At 44.3% G+C, this 20310-nt stretch overlaps 2 protein-coding genes across 4 annotated transcripts in view; one reads left to right on the top strand and one right to left on the bottom strand.

Annotated features, from left to right (window-relative positions):
• Positions 1–5837, top strand: part of LOC102150331 (putative exonuclease GOR) — a 33220-nt gene extending 27383 nt beyond the window's left edge. For all 3 annotated transcript variants that reach the window (XM_070248902.1, XM_070248903.1, XM_070248904.1), the window contains 3 exons: positions 1072–1207; positions 3434–3554; positions 5226–5837. In XM_070248902.1, the coding sequence (XP_070105003.1) occupies positions 1072–1207; positions 3434–3554; positions 5226–5308 (340 nt within the window). In that variant the 3' untranslated portion in view covers positions 5309–5837. The remainder of the gene's footprint in view (positions 1–1071; positions 1208–3433; positions 3555–5225) is intronic.
• A 1302-nt stretch (positions 5838–7139) lies between these two features.
• The window catches only part of TEK (TEK receptor tyrosine kinase), a 104332-nt gene continuing 91161 nt past the window's right edge, over positions 7140–20310 (bottom strand). The window contains exons 17-23 of the mRNA XM_001497116.7: positions 17782–17972; positions 17116–17229; positions 12926–12996; positions 11850–11890; positions 10826–10922; positions 9369–9468; positions 7140–8552 (exon numbers count right to left, since the gene is read on the bottom strand). Coding sequence (XP_001497166.2) covers positions 8478–8552; positions 9369–9468; positions 10826–10922; positions 11850–11890; positions 12926–12996; positions 17116–17229; positions 17782–17972 — 689 coding nt within the window. The 3' untranslated portion in view covers positions 7140–8477. The remainder of the gene's footprint in view (positions 8553–9368; positions 9469–10825; positions 10923–11849; positions 11891–12925; positions 12997–17115; positions 17230–17781; positions 17973–20310) is intronic.

Raw genomic sequence — 20310 nt, 5'->3', positions numbered from 1 at the left:
TGAACCTTAAAAAAAAAAAATGGCTTCAATGCATTGTGCTTTGTGTGTGTGTGTGTGTGTGTGTGTGAGGAAGACTGGCTCTGAGCTAACATCTGTGCCAATCTTCCTCTACTTTATGTGGGACGCTGCCACAGCATGGCTCTATGAGTGGTGCTAGGTCTGCACCCAGGATCTGAACTCACAAACCCTGGGCCCCCAAAGCAGAGCCTGTGAACTTAACAGCTATGCCACTTGGCAGGCCTCATGTTGCATTTTTAAAAAAAATGTTGAAAATAAACCCAAGTACTCCATCCATGATAATTTCCTCTTAATCCAAATATGTGATTAACTATGTATCATATGCCCTAACTAAGCCAGATGATGGAATCGGGTATCTTTTGCTCCTTACAGGAGACAATAATATCAACATGTAGTTTAAGTTGAAAATATCTTTGCATTATTTTGATCTCTTGCTTTTCTCGTAAATTGCAGTGAAACGCTGCAAGAGTCATGTTTCTGAACACTTATTTAGTAGTGCTCCAGGAAAGCCACTGGAATAGTCAGTTTCTTGCATGTATTTTCATTGGGTTCTCATAAAACGTTAAGATTCCTAATTAACCCTACTTTACAGATGAGAAGATAGAAACCAGAAGGTTAAATAACTTGCTGAAAAATCAAATATATTAAACGGCAGAGTCATCACACAGGTCAAACTTAGGTCATCGCCTGGGGTTCCATCTGCTCTGCATGGTTCCCACAGTCCATCTTCAGGCTTCCTTAATGGGAGATAGGCAACTTAATTGTACTTGACAAAACTCAGATTATACAGAGATCAGAGTTCAAAAGGAACTCTATGAACTTGTAGTAATGTCTCCCCCTCAGCCTCACATTATTGATCCAAATTATGTTTTACTCAGTTATCATGATAACCTAGTAATGGGGTAGTTGATGTCATACAAGTAAGTCATACAAGTAAGATCTTTGTTTTCTTCAGCAAATGTTTGTCATGTTTGGTCAGTCATGGTTTCTAACTGATGACATCCACTGAGTTACATTCTTTACTTATACGCGTTATGTGTCTTATTGGGGTAGGTTTTCTGGAGTGGGGGAAGGTGCCTTGAACGCTAAAACATCAATCCGTGATGTGCAAGCCGTCTTGTTGAACCTGTTCAGTACCGACCCTGTACTAATTGGACATAGCTTTGAACACAGTCTGTATGCTCTTAAGGTAAAGAATTATAGGCTCCTGTTTTTGCAAAACTATATGTGTTGTATTGGTAGTCATTATCATTGTGTTATCATTGATGCTTAATTTGCCCTATTAACCAAGAAGACAAGAATTGTTGTCTGTGCTGATGACATGTCCAGTTGTCACACACCAGAAGCAGTAGAAGATCTCTAAAACCATTTGGCTCATCCAGATCAGAAGGAGCTGATCCTTCTGCTGATGCAGTCCATCGGCAATTAGGATAAAACCAAAATCACTGTTTAGACAAACTTTTAATATTCAAATGAGTAAGACTAAGTTTAGTCAATAGATTATTTTATTCACATACTTGGAGGTACTTTTTCACATTAAATTGGGTAGCGCTTTATAGGTAGGCTCAAAATCAAATGTCATGTTCATTTTCTTGGCCTGATAGACTTAAAAATCTTCCCCTTAATATACTCCAGATTAAAATTGTCTATTTCTTGCTCTGTGTTTTAGAATAGGAGTCAGCACACTATGGCCCATGCCAGCCACCTGTTTTTACAAATATTTTCATTGGAACAAAGCCACCGCATCCATTCATTTATGTATTTTCTGTAGCTGCTTTCACACTACGATGGCCTTGTTGATTGGTTGTGACAGAGACTGTGTGCCCTGCAAGCCTACAATATTCACAGTCTGGCTCTTTAAGAATTTGGTGGCCCTTTCTGTTCTAGAACAGTCCTATTGATTAGGACTTTCTATTCTATATTTTCACTATCCACTATGGTAGACACTATCCACTTGGGGCTGTCGAGCATGTGAAATATGTCTTAAGTGACTAAGATTTTTAATTTTGCTTAAATAGCCATAGGTGGCTCGTGTCTACCACGTTGCACAGCACAGCTCTAAAACTTTGGCGACCTTTACTGAGTATTGTTTCGGCCACCCCTAGGACTTACCTGCATGCAGAGAAGGGCTGGTTCCACTTCAGTGCAAGAATACAGGTCAGGCCATTTATTTTCATAGGTGACGGCCAGCCTTTTTTTCTGTAGAGCTGGTATCCAAAGTATAGATAGCTGTTTCAAATAGCAGTGTTGTCTCTGCAGGTGACAGATAAGACTGGAATGTGCTTCCATCCAGATCCTACCAAACTATGGGAAAAGAGGGCTGAGGACATAAGCTTTCTGTAAGAAAGGGTCTCAGGGATGTACTTCTGTCACCTCAGAGACATTACGTCTCAAACTGAACCTGTCATCCTCACTTTCCTCTCATTTTCCAGGAACCATTCTATTTTGCCTCTCACACCAGGAAATTTCAAACCATTCATTTCTCCATTCGTTGCCATTAGTTTGTTTCTTCGGCCCGATAACTCTTGGATTTTCCTATTTTTCTCTATTTCTGTTACTACCTTCTTTTATATAATCAATACCCTGCAGCCAGGAACCGGTGGCTAGGTGGAGGGTGACACATTAAATGACAATTTAAAGTGCTTATGGATATGCAGAGTAGGTGCTAAACATTAAATTTTGAGCTCCTCAGTTCTCCATCAGTGTTTAAATTACTCTTGTCCTGAGGCTAATCTTTAATGCTTTTTCAAAACACAGCTCTCCTAATGAGGACTCCAGCTGACACCTGACGTTCTAGGCTCTGGATTATCTGACCCCCCTTCCCCCAGCTATTGTACGTATTTCCCGCTTTATCAGACTGCAGTCAAGATGTAGTCACCTTCTTCCCTGTGTAAGCACAGGAGATGTGGACCTAGATGGGACTGCGCCCTTGCCTGTGCAACTTCCCGGAGATAGACAACTAAACCACTGAAACGTGTTAGGACCGAAACGTGAGAGCTTTGCCCCCATCAGCTGAGCCACCAGTGGGAGTTGCCTGGCTCAAGTCTGTTGGAACCTCCCTGCACCCCTGCTGCCCCCTGGTGGTGTCTCACGGTAGGAAAGTGGATCCGGAAGTCAGACTGCATAGATTTGCTTTCCGTTTTAGTCTACTAACTCACCTTAGGCAACTTTCTTAAACTCTCAAAGCCTCGGTTTCCTTGGCTGTAGAAAGGGACAATAAGATACCTTCCTCATTAGGTCACTCTTCAAGTTGTAGTGCGATAACCCAGGTAAAGTGCTCAGTTACTGATTGATCGCGACTGCCCTGTTACTTGCTGTTGTCGCATAGTTACTGCAGCTGCAGTTATGGTTGCTGCTGTCAGTATCCTTACGCTTTGCAAGAATTTCTGATAGGTTTCTCTCTTTCATTTGACAGTTAATTCATACGTCAGTCATGGACACCACAGTTCTGTTTCCTCATCGGCTGGGCTTGCCTCACAAGAGATCCCTTAAGAGTCTAGTGGCTGACTACCTGCAGAGAATCATTCAGGAGGATGGTAAGAGCCGCTTGCTCGTGATTAATATCAGGATCCTAAGTCTGACTTGACTGAACAAATCGAGAGCTCCATGGTGAAGTTCTGCTGTCTGAAATGCTTAGAGTAGGTTCCCTCTGTGGGTTTTCTCCTAGGATGAAGAACCCTAAAGCACCTGCTTGTGTAAAAAGCATTACATGCCCACCACCTGGTATAGTCTGGGCTGTTCCACAGGCATCAAAACAGCTCTGACACTGAGAATGGTGCCCAGACAATCGTTCAGCAGGTTGCCTAGCCTTTGGATTCATGTATAACACTTTTGTTGGCGGGAGATCTAACTCCATTCCAAATTTTGCTGAATACCTCTTTTCATAGGTGCTTTTCCTTAAACCAAATGAGATTCTAAAATTGATTGGGTCCAGGTTATCTCATGCAGAGTGAAGAGAGTGTGTGTGTGTGTGTGTGTTGTGTTAGGAGACGCATAGCTCAAATTTAATAGATTTATTATGCATGCACTTGCTTTATACCGCATTAACATATCTCATTCTCAGAACCTTTTGTTTCTTTTTGGTTTTTCTGATGAAAAATACCCAACATTAAACAAGTGAATCAAGTACAGCCACCAACTACCCTGTTAGTAGCATTGCCATGTGCACAAGTTACCAGCGTCTGGCTTGGAGTGGAGGTTCGTTACTCCATACATTTGTGCATAGCCATAGGGGCCCCTGTTCTGCACAAGACAGAAAAGAAAGTTAATTTTGAGCATGTTAAAATTATAATGCTATATGTTTCTAAAGATACTTACGATATGGGATGGTTCTGTATCATGTCATTAATTGTACACAATTCAGATTTTACCCCATGGTCTTTATTCTTTCATTCTGTGTCTATTAGACACTAATACCATCTTGCAGAGGGTCTATAATTTACATTATCTGCTTCGTTAAAAAATATCCATATCTCAAAGAATTCCCGCAAAATTCTATTATGAAATTTGTAATGTGTTCTATTGAAAATAATCTTGAATTATGGCCGCAAAAATATTTCACCTAACAAAAAAATAGACTATATAAAACAAAATCTTCCAAAAATTATATCATACCATCGTTTCTTCAGAATAACACAAATAAAGAAAAATAGGATACCATTTTAGAAGTGTTGACCATATGACTTTATTCACTTAATCTCAGACATTATTTATTATTCTCACCAGAACTGTAGGCTTTATATTTTGGGTAAATTTCATCTACTTTTTAAAACCATGTAATTTTGTACCTAAGGTCATTTATTTGCTTAGAGAGGAGTACTTTTTCTGGCATCCCCTATTTCTGGCTTCTTGCCTGTCTGTGTCCTTTAGTGATACCTGGCAGTTTGTTGTTATATGTCCCTGGAAAAGAGATCCGTGGAAAAGATACTGATGTGCTATCCACTCACAGCAAGATAGTGACAATGGGACTGAGGACAGGCTACACAGAAAATGGGAGATGTTTGTTAATCTAGATTTATGTAAACACTTATAAAGCAGCCATTAGCGGTTGTTATAGGTGTTCAATAATCATATTTTGGTAAGTAGCCAGTGTCAATTGTGTTATCAACATAAACTCAAGGCCTCGTCTTGAGAACATCCCAGGGTAACATGCCAGATACAGTCTTCGTATGTCTAATGCATTGTTTTATATTCTGGACTATTTGGAGGTCACGATTCCAGTGAAAATGCAACTGCCTGCATGGAACTGGTCCTCCGGAAGGTCAAGGAAGACCTGAAAGGGAAGAAGTAATCACTTTGCCCAAGAATATCTTAAACCTCTGAACTGTGGCCTCAGGGACTCCTCTGGCCTCCGGTGCTGGCCGTGGAGTTTGGTCTATAAAGGTCTGAGGTTTCTTGACGCTTTCAAAGAGAAGAGGAAGAGAAAAAACACTGTTGAGGTTTATTTTATTACATTTTAAAGGTTAAATTTCCACAGCAATTTCTGAAGTTGTGACTGGGGGTGGGGGGAGGAATAAGTTCGGTGGACTTTTCCACTCATCTTCGTGGGGAGTGTGTGAATAACAGTGCAAGATGGTTAAAGTTGAAGTAATGGGTCCATGACCTTCACAAAGGTCATTTCTCAGGTTACTTCTATTTCTTTCTCTGAATCCCTAAAACCATCATACTGCTTGGAGTTAAAAACATTTTTACCTAACAAAATTGTAACAGTTTTCTTTAGATCTCCTATATATAAATAGAAGTTTTCTTCACAAAATATATGGAAGTAAATGTAAAATGTTCAATGCACTCTGTTAACATAAAGGTTTTGGTCATTTGGCTATTGTGTAATGTGTGTTTATTCTAACTGATGTACTGTTACTTGATTTTAATTTATATCAACAACTCACCTTTTTTTTTTTTTTTTTTTTTGCTGAGGAAGATTAGCCCTGAGCTAACATCTGTGCCTGTCTTCCTCTATTTTTCATATGTAGGATGCCTGCCACAGCCTGACTTGATAAGTGGTGCATAGGTCTGCACCTGGGATCTGAACCTGCAAACCCCAGGCTGCTGAAGCAGAGCGTGCAAACTTAACCACTACTTCACAGGGCCAGCCCCAATCTTCCTCTTTTTTTTCTTGAGGAGGATTAACCCTCAGCTAACATCTGTACCAGTCTTCCTCTATTTTGTATGTGGTCACTGCCATAGCATGGCTGATGAGTGGGGTAGGTCCACTCTTGGGATCCGAACCCGCGAATCCAGGCTGCCGAAGCAGAGAGCACTGAACTTAACCACTACACCATGGGCCCAGCCCCCACCGATATTTTTTTTAAAGGCAGTGTCCTATGGATCTTCTAAACACACTAAATTCTAATCTGTATTCCCAGTAGTTGAATTGACTAATCCTTTCAGGGGTTGGTTCTTTCTATCTTAATTGCTCCTTGGTAATGTGGAAACTACATGGCTTGATTCAGTTTGAGTCTTGCCTTTGAGTGAAAGTCCATGACTTTTCAACTTAATGCTGCTGACATGCTACAGAACTGCAGAGGTCTCTTTCCCAGTGGAACAGATAAGTCACAGAGGAATCAATCGTGTGGCCTTTGTGCCAGGAGTGAATTAGTTGCCTTCTGACAGTTGATTGTGACAGTATGCTCTCAATAAACATACCGCACGTTGGCTGCCTTGAATTGTGAATTTACAAATAAATCTTAATGATCACTGAATACCTTTTTCTTCCTACCCCAAGTACTTCTTAGCCATCTCTCTTGTTACGTATTTGATGTGAGAACAATTCATAATGATGTGATTTTTAAATAAGGTATACTCAAGAAGGCCAAACTATTATAGAAAAAACTTACCACGCATTCCAAAGCCATAGCCAAAATTTGGAAACATTATCTACATCTTTAGATCATCCTTGCTCTCGTTCAGTTCCATCTATGTGCAAATAGGAGTTGTCAGGAGTATCGTCACAACATCTGAGTAACAAGCAAAAGTAACTCATATATATATTTGGACCTATTTTCAATGGCTCTTCATTGAGTTTCCACTTAGTCGGTTACATAAATGGTCCGCCAGCAGCCCTGCTTCCGCTCTGTCTCTGCTTGAATACGCGGTTGTGAATAAAGAACGCACGGGATAAATTCAGTTTCATGGTCATTGTTTCTGAGCACATCAGTTTGGTTATATGGCAGGAATATGAAACTTTATGCGGTATGTTGAACTATTTAACATTGTAACACAGTTAAAAGGGATCCCAATTCTAAGCCCTCAGTTCACATTGGCACACCACCGAGCTGTGCCGCCCTGGTGCAAGAAAATGGACTAGACAGGAGAACACTTCTGGAAGATGTTTCCAGCCTTGTGAGCTTGATTACCATGTCTGGTGGCGTATACCCACCAGCTGCTCTACCTGCGTATTACTGACAAGTTAGAGGATGATAATTTAAGGTGTTTTTCCATAGAGTGTATTAAAGACATTTGGCAATACCTGTGAGATTCCTGGACGGAAAGTGGGTAGGCAAGACATTTATTCACTCACTATATGATTTCAGTGCAACATGTGCCTACAGTATAAATGGGAAGCTCACACTCGATCAAAACTAAAACTTTTTACAATGTGCAATACATGTAAGAATGTTAATTTGATAAATGTCACATGTCTCCCAAATGTAATTCCAGGCTTACTAATTTCTTAAAATACACAAATCATTGTTACCAGAGAAATTAAAACTAATTCCCATTAATTTATCTATTAAACTTATTTATACTTCTCCAAAGGCTCTTGGGCTTCTAAGGACTGAGATGTCAGTCTATTTTTAAATGTTAGTCATTCTGCGTTGACTTGTGGGCTCTGGAACCACATGACAAAGTTGTCAAAGAACCAAATGCAAGTGGGATGGCTTCAGCAGGTGAGGGAGAACGTTTATAGATAGAAGAATCTCTTTTACCTCGCTCGGGTTTTTCAGTTTCTTCAGCGTTAACCTGTGTCCTGTTAGAACGCATACATTTCCCCCACCTTTCTCATCTGTCCTATCAGGGTCAGTGTTAGGTTTATTCACAATATTTTAGTGCTACACAGCAACCCATTTTATAGCACTCAATATAAAGGTAAATATCAAAAATATCTAGGACAATAATGAGTCATGCATTACAGTAATTGTACTCTCACACCTTCCTGTAAAGTCCACACTTTTAGAAAAATATATTATTGCATATGAAACCACAAACAGGCATTCTGATTTCAGCACATTCTTACTCAAAACAGTATATACAGTCCTATTGGAGTTAGAGTGTACTATAGGTTCACGCACGGGGGTTTTTGTGGTGGAAGTCCAGACACACAGCAATATATATACACTTCTATATACTATGTCACCTCTCTTGGCAAGGGCTTGCTTGCTTGCTTTCTTGGCATCAAGGTATCCAGGGTCTGTCATGCCAGTGAAGGGGAACAGAATATCGCGATGAAGATGGTCTGTCTAGGCTGCTTCCTCAGCAGAGCAGTCGATTCCTGCGTAGGTGAACTTCTCATACAGCGTGGTGTTCACGTAGGTCTAGGACAGCAAGAGTGGTTCAGACACAGGCTGCCTTAGTGCTGCCCCCCTCAGGGCAGTCACGGTAAAACCTTGTTTCCTTAGCTTGCTACACTTCAAACACTAGATAATTCGGGACGTTCTTCTGTCCTCAAGCCCTGTATTGTATCTGACAACTTTCTTCCTAAAATGCATCCCCTGACTTCTGCAAGTAAGATTTCGTTCTCTCGCTTTCCTCAGTCTCTGAACTTCTCTTTCTCATTGTCTCCCATGGTGTCTCCTGAAATGGTTCCATTCTCTAAGGCTCCTTTCCCTGTCCGCCTCTCGTCTTCATATCTCTCTGTGTGATCTCGTCCACATCTCTGTTTTAATTACCACTTGGGTTTTGATGACTTCTCAAATCTATTTCCATAGCCCATATTTGTCTTTTAACCCCAGATACGTAGAGCCAACTTCCTTCTAGCAATTTTTATAGAATTCCTGACCCTCCCCATAGTAACCTGTTGTCTACTGGCTGTGTGTCCTTGGGCCAGTCACTTTCCATCTCTGTTTCTTCATCCATAAAGGGTCAGGCTATATGACTGATAAGATTCCTTCTGGCTCCAATAGGCTAATTCCATATATTGTTCTACCATGTATGACTATATCTTGTATAGCAATCTTACCTCCTCCAAAACTGTAACTTCCTCAAAGTTGGAGGCCGCATCTTTCATCTCCCTGTAATACCTAACACTACGCCCAGAAGAACTTGTTGAATTTTATCAACTTTTTATTAACCACACTGGGCACAAGAGGAATTCCACAGAAAGAGCCCCCCACTTTGAAATCTACACTCACCTTTCGCTCTTCTAACATCCTATTTAAGGACACCAATATCTGGGCAAATGAAGGCCTCTCGTAAGGCTTCTCCCGCCAGCACTGCCTCATCAGATCATACCTTTGAAAACAAAGAGTTAAAGAGATAACACCTGTGATTCAGGGTGGGGTGGGGTGGGGGGTGGGGATGCAACATATGGTCACTGCGCCTGGCCAGCAGAAGACAAAACGAAGATCTAGGAATTTCTGTGAGGCCTCCCACCTCCATATCCAAGCCCCCTTTCTTCTCCTGGCGGATCTGGTGCCTACCCTGGGTACGACTCCTGCAGGATCTTGGTCTGAGCTATTCTGATGGTCTGGCAGGAACTGAGGTATGTTTCTAGGGCAGCATTTGATACTACGTCTCTCAAAATGTTCGTGTTTCATTAAAAAAAAAAAAAGAGTCCATGCTCAAATAAATTTGCAAAATGCCACCTATTGCATCTCCCTCTTAGGGAGCAGCATAGTGAAATGTTGAGAAATCCTGCCATTAAAAACAAACAAAAAACCTTTTTAACCAGGTTTCACATGAAGCTTCTCAAACGTGATTGACCACAGAACTCCTTTTCCCTTGTATCGTGTGTATATCTTGCATGTTCCGTGAACATAGTTTGGGGAGCACTGGTCTAAGGCAGTACTTTCCCAAATGTGGCTGGAACTACTTGCATTGTTAAAACCTGGATCCCTGGGACCTACACTAGACCTACAGAATCAGAATGTCTGGGCGTGGGACCCAGGATGGTCTAGCTTTGAGTGTCCTGCACCAGTTACGTAATTAATAGCATCCTCTCTCACTCTCGGAAGTGGCTCAGTCCGGGCAATATGTTATTTGCTCAATGTAGACTCTTCCATTCTCCAAATCGTGCCAGTTAGGCAGCTTCTCCCTCAGCCAGCTCTGGGAATGGCAGTATCACTGAAGTGAATCCTTCTTCCCCTCGGAACAATTCTTACTCCTGGAAAATAATCCTCGCAGAGGCGGGATTGATGAAGAAAAGTCCATCTTCCTTAATGTAACCCCTCCATCCTCAAGGTTAGTCTTGCGGTTTCATACATTTACTTCTTCATGAATAATTTCATCAGCTTAGTTCAGATCTTCTCTGCATTTGTTGCACTTCCTGATTTCACCCTTCCCGAGAATCATCCCCTTAAATTCCTCCTGGATTTCTATGCCTGCAAAGCTGTTATTCCCTGCCCATTGCATGACAGACTTGGTTTAAAGAACTTTTCTCTGGCTATTTTTTTCCAGCTTTTTTTCCTGGCTATTTGGCATTGTGTGTGTGTGTGTGTGTGTGTGTGTGTGTGCGCGCGCGCGAGCTCACAGACAAGTATGGGTATATGTGTCCGTATCAGATAACTCCTTCATTAGAGTCAGTCTGACCAAGAAACACACAGGAGGAAAAAATTAAGATAAGACAGCCCCAGGGCGAGGCCTGACTTACACCTCGTCATCACAGTTGAGGGGCTTCTCCAGTCTGTAGCCCTGGGGCAGCTTCTCGTAGAGTTCTGCACACGTCATTCCGCAGTAGGGGGTGCCCCCTGGAAGACAGGAAATGGTGCTGCCCTAAGCCCCCCAGGTGGAAGGCAGTGTTTCCCGCCCAGGGGCTCTAAAGTCAAGGACAGGGAGAAAGACAGGGTGTGCCAAGGGCAGGCGAGCCCCGGGTGGTCTTTCCTCTCTGAGCAAGCCCACTGCCCATCAAAGCTGGACTCAGGCCACAGCCTGCACCACAGTGTGGCCCTTCCGGCTGTGGAAAGATCCACCGTCCACCACAGGTTTCTTACCCAAAGTGCTGGTCCCCCTCCCTAAGTTTGTCCACACAGCACATCTACTGGACCAATGAAATCTATCTTTTTCCTAATGAGAAGTCTATGGTTATGTTATGCAATTCCTATTTTATCTGTAAGAGTTGCTGCCCAGTTTTAATTATAAAAGCAACCCATGTTATTGTAGAAAACTTGGAAAATACAAAAAAAAAAAAGCATGAAGAAAAAAAAACCCCACAGTAGCTTTTATTACCTTTCTGTGTAGTCCTTCCAGTTTTTTAATGTGTAATATTCATAAACTGGGATCATAGTGTATAGGAAATGTTTCTGTTTTCTGGTTCGTATATTTTCACATACGATTAAATGGCCTTCAAAAATGAGACTTTTCATGGCTGCATAATGTACCATCTTCAAGTGGGAAAAGTAAACTTGTGCTAGCTCAGTGCCAACTCTGCACAGCAGAGACAATTAACCTACAACAAAGTTCACGGCCACCAGGTTATTAGTGTTAAATATGACATTAGATACAGGGCTTATAGAAGAAGAAACATGGGAATAAAGATATTTATACATGGAAGCCCAGATGGTTCCGTTTCCAAGGCACAGCTGGTGGCCCCACAAACACATGGTACCCGTGGCATTACACAGAGGGGAGCACAGGCCATGCCGAGTCTCGCCTGGTAGATAAACACGGACACTCACCTAAGCTGACGATCTCCCACAGTAACACTCCGTAGGACCATCTGCAGACGGGACAACAGGGAAACCAATCATCAGCAAACAGGGGGACCCGTCAGTGTTCTCCCCCAAAGCCACATGGCTGACTCCTTGTCAGAAAAGGAAATGTCACTATCTGCTCGCTAGGATAGGGCCTTGCACACTGCGTGTGTTATCTCCTCCTGGGCCAATGGAAGGATGGTAACAGGGGACTCATGTCAGCTCTGCGAGAGCCCCCACTCACGGGAGGCAGAGCATGCGAGGTGCTCTGTGGAAAGCAGGCGAGATTCTAAGCTGGACAGATCTGAGTTCAATCCCATCTCTGCCACCTAATACTCGTGCGACCTGGGACGAGTTACCCAATGTCTTGAGGCCTCTTAGTATGTTCTTCTGAATGTGGGGACAGCAATTTCTGCCTCAGAGTTACACAGAGATGACGTGAGATAACATATTAAAGGCACCTCGTACACAGTGAGGACACAGTAATTGCCAGCCCCGCCCCCCCCCCCCCCCCCAGGCATAAGCAAAACCCCCTGGACAAGTCACCTCAACCCCCTGGACCTCAGTTTTTCCCCCTGAAAATAGGTGGTGTGGGCAAGATGGCCTAAGTTTCAGTCCCAACCCTTCCTTCCCTGGCCAGCCTGAGACTTCTCACTGCAGGTGGCAAGCAGAGAGGTCTCCCTGTGTGGCCTTCCTTCTGTCGCTGCCGCCTCCGACCCTCAGCAGCTTTTCTGACTCCCTCCTGATCTGGGTCCTGTGTACCCAGGTCAGTCTGGGAGGTGGAGCCACGGGAAGGCAGGTGTGCCCCTCGCTCCTCTGAGGATGAAGAATTCAGCCCTTCTTTTCGACATGCGGAAGGAAAGCCAAAGCTTGCCGCCACTGATGCTACACCTGGAAATCTGTCCACTCTGGGCTCACGGAGCCTATGAATTTCCTCCCTGGGCTTATGGATTAGCTTTCTTCTGCAGAGGACCATGATAGTCTTGCTTCTCTTTAAGACTTCTGTCAAATGTATATTTTTCTGGGGAAAAAAAACCCTCAGTAATAAGAGGCTTACTCACACGTCACTGTTGGTTGTGTAGACGCTGTAATTTAGCGACTCGATCGCCATCCAGCGCACTGGCAGCCTTCCCTGGGGATGGGGACAACAAAGCGAGAGACCACTTAGGCAGGACAGGGACCCTTCACGTGGCTTGCAGCTCGCCGGGAGCCGTGGCTCGCTCAAGTCCGCAGGGAGCCCAGTGTGGGATCCCACAGACAAGCTGTGGCAGGCTCAGGAATTGGTTTGTGTGGGTCCCACCCACAAGTGTGTTTTCACACTCAAAGACATGCGAATAGAATAAGCCCTACTTACCTCAGGGGGTCCCTACAACAGTCTTATATAAAGAAAACTGCTAATTACGTGTGTGTGTGACTATGGGTGTGCATTTGGTAGTCATTCATTGATTCGTTTATTCACTTTGTGGCTCTCAGAGGCACTCAGAGATCTGAAAGGGGAGACAGGCCTAGAAGCCCGTGGGACAGGCTGAGGCCATGTGGGGAGACCGACTGTGCCCGGAGGGGACGGGGAAGATTGTCCAGAGGGGAAGCTGAGCTCGGCTCTATAGGCTGTGTGGGCACCCTCATGGAGGGGGAGGAAGGGGCCGAAGGGAAGAGTCAACATATGTATGGAGAAGAGGAATAAGTTCTAGGCAATGCAGTCTCCCCTGGGTTTGGAGATCAGATGTGAGACGCTCACTGACCCTCGCATGCCTGGCCCTCACTCCCTCCAGGTTGTCCATGCTTCTTGGCTTATTGAGTCCAGCCTGGGAAAAAGGAGATGTGGACTGGACACTGGGAAGTTTGACTTCGGAGTTTTATTTTCCCAGTTTCTTCCAATTTGCTGTGATCTGGGGTTCTCTTCCTGTCGACCCCCCCAAGAATCGTAGGAACCCTACGGAGATGTGGACACTGCCTCCCGGGGGTTTGTCCCAGTCCACCAGTGGCATTTCAGCCCACATTAGCCAGTGGTGGGGCAGAGAATCAGGAGTATTCAGGGGATCTTTCGCAGCCCCCCTGGAACCGGAGTGGGCATTCTCCCAGACCACCCATCCCTGGGACTCCACTGCTGTGGACCCCAAAGATTGTTCCTGAATGTGCAGTTCGCCCCCAATTCTTTGTGAAGAGGCGCTATTTTGAAGCTCTTTCTGACCACAAATCCCAAATGGTAGTTCTGAACTTTCCGGTTCAGTTATGAAAGTCTCCTTTCTCCCATCTCCACCTTCAGTGTTCTCCTCACAGCCTCACCTCCCTTCTCTCCGTGTCCACCCCACCCCGCCTCCAGCCTGTCAGTCTAGCTCTCTGCTCATTAATTCGCAGCTGAGGAATGGAAAGAATTGTCTACATTTTCTGCGTTGTCTTGGCTTTCATTTGCCTGCTGGCTTCGGACCTCATGTCTCCTGAGTACCAACTTCCATGTGCATGTTGTCATTTTTTTCTTCTTTGACTTCTGGATTTGTCCAATTCTGTCTGTTCCTACTACTCTCACTGGGGTTCAGGCCGCTGTCTCTCACCTGGTCTCTTGCCCCTGGTTTCACCCTAATGATCTGCTCTCACACCACAATCAGAAGGATCTCTCTAAATGGCAAATCCCACCACATGGTTCCTTCCATTAAAATTCCTTAATGGCCCTATTGTCCCAAGATCCCAAATCCTCAGCTGAGTCCAAAATCCTTAGCTGGAATTCATGGCTCTTCAAGAAGACCTTATCTCTGCTTCCACCTCTGACCTTGAATTGTAACTCTTGCTTTTTTCTACGTTACACTCCAGCCAGATTGAATTACTTAATCCCCAATGTTTCATACTTTCCTTCGTCTCTAGGCTGTTATATTTTTATATATACTGCATCCTCTAGGTTATCGAATTCATTCTCACTTCTCCAATGTCTATTTAATATCCACTTTAAAGCGCAGGAGTTAGCCTCCTCCAGGAAGCCCTCCAGGACTGCCCACAGGCCCGGTTCAGGGTGCTCCCTCTGTGTTCTCATGGTACCTGTGCCTTCCTTGCCCTCAGCACTTATCAACTGTTACAACTGCTCATTGTGTGTTTGTCTGTGAGCACTTTGAAGGTGGAGACTTTGTCTTACTCATGTTACCCCAAAACCTAGCACAAGCATGAAACACTGTAGTAATAAATAAAATGATTATGAGGGGATGATATATAAATCAATGATACTAAAACCCCAAATCACTGAGTACATTAGTTGGCAACACTTCCAGTATTAGAATCACCTGAGGGACTTTAAAAACACACAAACAAACTTGATGCAGGGAGCCCAGCTCAGAACAACTGAATCATAATGTCTAAGCAGTAGGCTCTGCATCACTATTTTTTGAAAGCTCCCAGAGGATTCTGCGGCACAGTGAAAGTCGCGGACCTAAACCGCAGGCCGGAGGAGGGGGCCACTCTGCCCCCTGGTGGTGTCTCGCCACACTGCGCCCATCTTGCCGAAGCTCGCTCCTCTCCAAGCCTTCTCCTTTCTTCCTTCCTCAGCCTATCCCTTTCCTCCCCAGACCCCAAGCTGCCACAGAACACTTTACCCTGCAATTAGGAGACGCAGTGAAGCCCTGACCAGTGCTCTGCCCCTCTAAGAATTCCTCCTGAGCGCCCCAAGTCTACAGAAATCCCTGCCCTTTACTAAATGCCAAGCAGACCAGCTTGGGGTTCGCCTTGGTGATTCGAGGAGAGCATTCAAATAAAAAGCGCAGGTCGTGGGGTAAACTGTTTTCCTCCATTCGTTCCCTCATCCAGGGCACCACTTCCCCCAAATGTCTCAGTGCAGCAGGGAAAGGATTCTGTGGAGGAGACAGGAGGCTTCCAGGGGACCCAGGAGCAGCTGGGAGAGCAGAGTAGCTGGGTGAGTGGCGGGTCCTGCTTCTTTAAGACGAGCCCAGCCCCTCCCCAGAGAAAGGGAAAAAAGTATTGCCTGGAAAGCAGCCCTGAGGGCGGCACCCCTGGCTTCTGAGAGTGTAGATGTTGATAAGTGTCAGGGCCAGGCTGTGTGGTGGTCCCTAAGAGCCAGAGGGGCCCCACCCCACCTTTATCACAAAAAGGAGTGGAAAGATCTAAAATGGTTATGTTCACTGTGATCTTAATTATGTAAAAATGCGTGCGCTTGTGAAAGGCAATAAGTAAAAACTGGAGAAAAAAAATGTGTCAAGGTAGTGAACCATGGGTCATTTCCTTTTCAAAACATTCTCGAAGATTGTTTGTGTTATCTTGTCGGCAACTAAGTATGTTGAAATAAGGATGTTGAAAAGAAAGGAAACCTGAATTTGAGGATAAAAACAAAAACCGGAGCCTTGCGGAGGCAATTCTGTACCCACAAGAGTAAAAGGACCCTCTGTATCATAGGAAAACTGGAGTCGCCCCAGGAAAGCTGAGCCCAGACCTGGAAAGGGAGAGCCACGCGCCTCAAGTGGACCCACCAAACACTCGCAAAGACTAAGGGTTTGTCAGCCCCAGGCCCTGCACCTGCTCATCCCACAGGGAAAGCAGGGGGTGGTGGTGGCATATTGTAGGCACGGCATCAATGTCCAGGGATGCGGCATTTCCAGGGCTTTATGATCCCAGTGAGGGCAACAAAAGCAGAACGAGTCCATCTCCTCTCTTCTCCTAACACTGTGTGTGGGTTCTCCCGGGATCTTGTACTTGAAGATAAATATTACTGTTTGGAACAGCAGATACCATCAGGTGAAAGTGGATTCAATCTGGGCTTGAAGAAGGCCTCGAGAACTTTTGGCAAAGAGGGAAATCTTACCTGGGCCTTTAGAAGTGATGAGTTTCTGTATAGGGCCTCCTGGTCACGTGGAAACCTCATTCATTTATTTCCTTGATTTTATGGAAAGGATGTTAAATGTCTTTTTTCCCCTGCTATGTTTGCTGTGCATAAAGGGGGGACTGTGGGAGCTGCCCAGAGGTTTGTGAGTGAGATACCGAGGAGTCTGGACAGGGTACGGAACCAAGCTCCTGCACCACAGGGCACATGTCCTGTTACTTGGCCCCATGTGACAGAACCTTCTTCCTAGGTAAATATGGACCCTCCAGTCATTTGAGGAGTCAAAACTTAGAAAGGATGTTTGCTGGGCCAGGACAATATCCACTAGGATACCGGTCAGATGCCTCAATGGAGCAGTGGGGTTCTAAGAGAAGCCACGCAGGAGAGGAACGCGGGCCTAGAAAGGATGTTGTCAACATCACATTCTGAACTCACCATCGTCTTCTTCACGTACACTTCTTGACCTCGGGACAGTCCGAAATCTGCTATTTTAGCTACGTAGTTTTCACCAACTAAAATGTTCCTGGCAGCCAGATCTCTGTGGATAAACTGAAATTTTTGAAAAACATCATGTATTTTCAGCCACACGTTTGCTTTTTCACTTCATTTTGTTAGCACAAAGCCACAGGGGCAAGAACTTCGGGAACTAGAGAAGAGAGGATAGTAGGAAAAGACATTCTGAAAAGTCACCAGAATCCAGTGCCCTCCAACGTCTTCTCCAAAATCCTCAGTTAGTGGGTTCTGCCAGTGACCCACTGCATCCTGGGAGGAGCATTTCGGGGAAAAAACCCAGATCATTAAAGCTTCCGGTTATAAGGTAAGGCCTCTGCTATGGGGCCTTATCTGGAGCCACACGAAGGTCAGATCTGTTAGGGCCCCTCACCCCATACATACAATGCGATTCACTAGATAAATGTATTGTCAGTATTGGGCGTTAATCTCTATAAAAATAGATGAGATATGCACAAAGAGATTAAAATTAGGGAGCTGGTAAGAAGGAATTAAGAGAGGTTGACTGAAAAAAATGTACAAACCTCTAAACCCCCACTCTAGAGAGAACTTGGGTGGAACGATATCCAAAGCAAGGTCCTCAGAACAAACCTGTTTTTGGCTCAAGTAGTCCATACCGCGGGCCACGTCTGCGGCGAAATGCAGGAGCTGCTGGGAGGACAGCGTGGAGGCGGTGCTGTTGGCAATGGCGAACGCCGGGTCGGTCTCCAGCACTCGGCTCTTGCGCAGGAAGTCCAGAAGGTTTCCGTGGGGCGCGTACTCGATGGCCAGGTACAGGTAGCCTGTGGGGAGAGGGAGAGACACCAGCGCGTCAGTAGCCCTGAACAGCTCTGACGTTTCTGAGACGTGCTGTGGTCCTTGGGAGCTGCTTATAAAACTCCATTTTATGTGAAAGTAACGTGTGTAGTGGTGCCAACCTCCGTCATGCTGGGGACAGGAGGCAGATCAGGGACGTCCTCCTGCAACACTTAAAGGGGGCCATGCTAGAACTTGGGGTTCTCCTCTTTCCCCATCCCCTCCCCTCTCCTACCAAGTGTGGACAGACATGGGGGGCTTCCGGAATGCTTTCACCTACTGGATAACAATAGGAGAACGAGAGCACAGCATTTGCTGCCAGAAGATTTAGGACAGCCAGTCCACGTGGTCTTTTGTTTTTTATTCAATATTGACTGAGAACCTAACGTGAGCCAGGCATTCTATTCCAGTCTGTCTCCAGCTTTTCTTGAGGTTATTTTGTGTTTGTTTAAAAAAAAAGAAAGCATTACACATCCATAGCCCAAGGACCCACAACAGACAACTCTCTCTCTCCTGTGCCTTCTACTCTGCCCTAAAACCCATGCTGTGTCACCATATTGCCGATGAGGTCACTGGTCAGCAGAGTCTAGTGTCAGAGATGGCATGTTGCTTACAGAAACCAGAAAACTTAAACTTTTAGGGAAAAAAAAAAACAATAGTTCCTGTAAGAAATTGTAGTCCATTGCCTTATTTTTATTCCAAATTATTTTCTTCTTCTTCTTTTTTAATTAAAAGTAATCTTTGATAAAAACATGGATCTTCAGAGCCGGTGAGAAGTAGAGTGGTTTTACTGTCTTTTACAGATAAATTTGTTTTGGTATACCATTTTTTTAAATTTAAAATGTTGAATGAATTTGGACTTCAAAGATATTCTAAGAAATTGAAATTCTGGCCAAAGAAAAGTCTTCTTGAACCCTGTTTTACTGTCAGGAAAGATGAACCTCAATTCTGGTATGAATGTGCTTTCTCACTTCTTTACTGAATTATAATTTTTTTCTTTTTCTTTTTTTTTTTGGTGAGGAAGATTGTCCCTGACCTAACATCTGTGCCAATTTTCCTCTATTTTGTATATGGGATGCCATCACGGCATGGCTGGATGAGTGGTGTGTAGGTCTGACCCCGGGATCTGAACCTGCGCACCCCAGGCTGCCAAAGCAGAGTGTGCAGACCTAACCACCATGCCACCGGGCCAGTCTCTGAATTATAAATTTTAAGAGCCAGCCAACCAATTATGTGCTAATGTGCTGACAGAGCAAAATTTTAAAAGATACATATTTTTCTGTTGGTGGTGGTGATTTTTTTTGACTTTCGTCTCCTGCTGTCCCATGCTGATTACTGTTTTCAGGAAACAGCTCAAAAATAAATGTCATTACTTTGTTATTTAACCTACGGGACATGATCTGGCTTTCAGAATTACACCCTTATTGGATCTCAAAATGATATATTGTTTGAAGTACCAGTATTTTTAGTTTAATAAATTGAGGAAAAGGAAGTAGTCTCTTTTCTATTGTTGGTGTTTGTGCCGCAAAGTCAACAAGAGGCTGTCAAGTTTGTAAATAATTACTGTGTGGAGCTTTTTTGTGGGAACAAACTTTTCCACGAGAAATCAAGTTGAAGCATAGATTCAGAATTATAAATCCAGGTAGCAGGCAGAGGTAAACCTATAGAGGTACTCAATAAATATTTGAATTAATAACATAAGTTGAACTTTAAGAGTATGTCATCGGTTTTTTTGAGGAAGACTAGCCCTGAGCTAACATCTGCCAGTCCTCCTCTTTTTGCTGAGGAAGACTGGCCCTGAGCTAACATCTGTGCCCATCTTCCTCTACTTTATACATGGGACACCTACCACAGCATGGCGTGCCAAGTGGTGCCATGTCCACACCCGGGACCCGAACTGGCAAACCCCAGGCCACCAAAGCAGAACGTGCGAACTTAACCGCTGAGCCACCGGGCCGGCCCCTAAGAGTATGTGATCATTTTAAAGCTCCAAAGTAATGGTACAGGAAATCATTTTGGAAAAAAGCAACGCTCTGTCAGATATAAGCTTATTAGTGTTATTATTATTTTACCCTAAGCATCATCAGTGCTTTCATAGTACAGTAGATTGTTGGCATTCATGGATTTAACATTCAGAGTATCAGTTTCTTGGGTCTGTAGGAAAATTAAGAAGACAGGCAATTAAGAAGAACCAATGCACTTCACTGTCTCTGGCCCTGAGGGCTACCCCTGTCCACCTTCTAGTGGCGGCTGAGAAAGCCTCTGACTCAGCAAGGATGGGGGCATGCAGGAGCCGTGGATGCCTCTGGGCAGTAACAGCTGAAC

The sequence above is a fragment of the Equus caballus genome, chromosome 23 (assembly GCF_041296265.1).
Source record: "Equus caballus isolate H_3958 breed thoroughbred chromosome 23, TB-T2T, whole genome shotgun sequence".
In the NCBI taxonomy this organism is placed as follows: Eukaryota; Metazoa; Chordata; class Mammalia; order Perissodactyla; family Equidae; genus Equus; species Equus caballus.
This window is presented reverse-complemented; position numbering and strand designations above follow the sequence as displayed.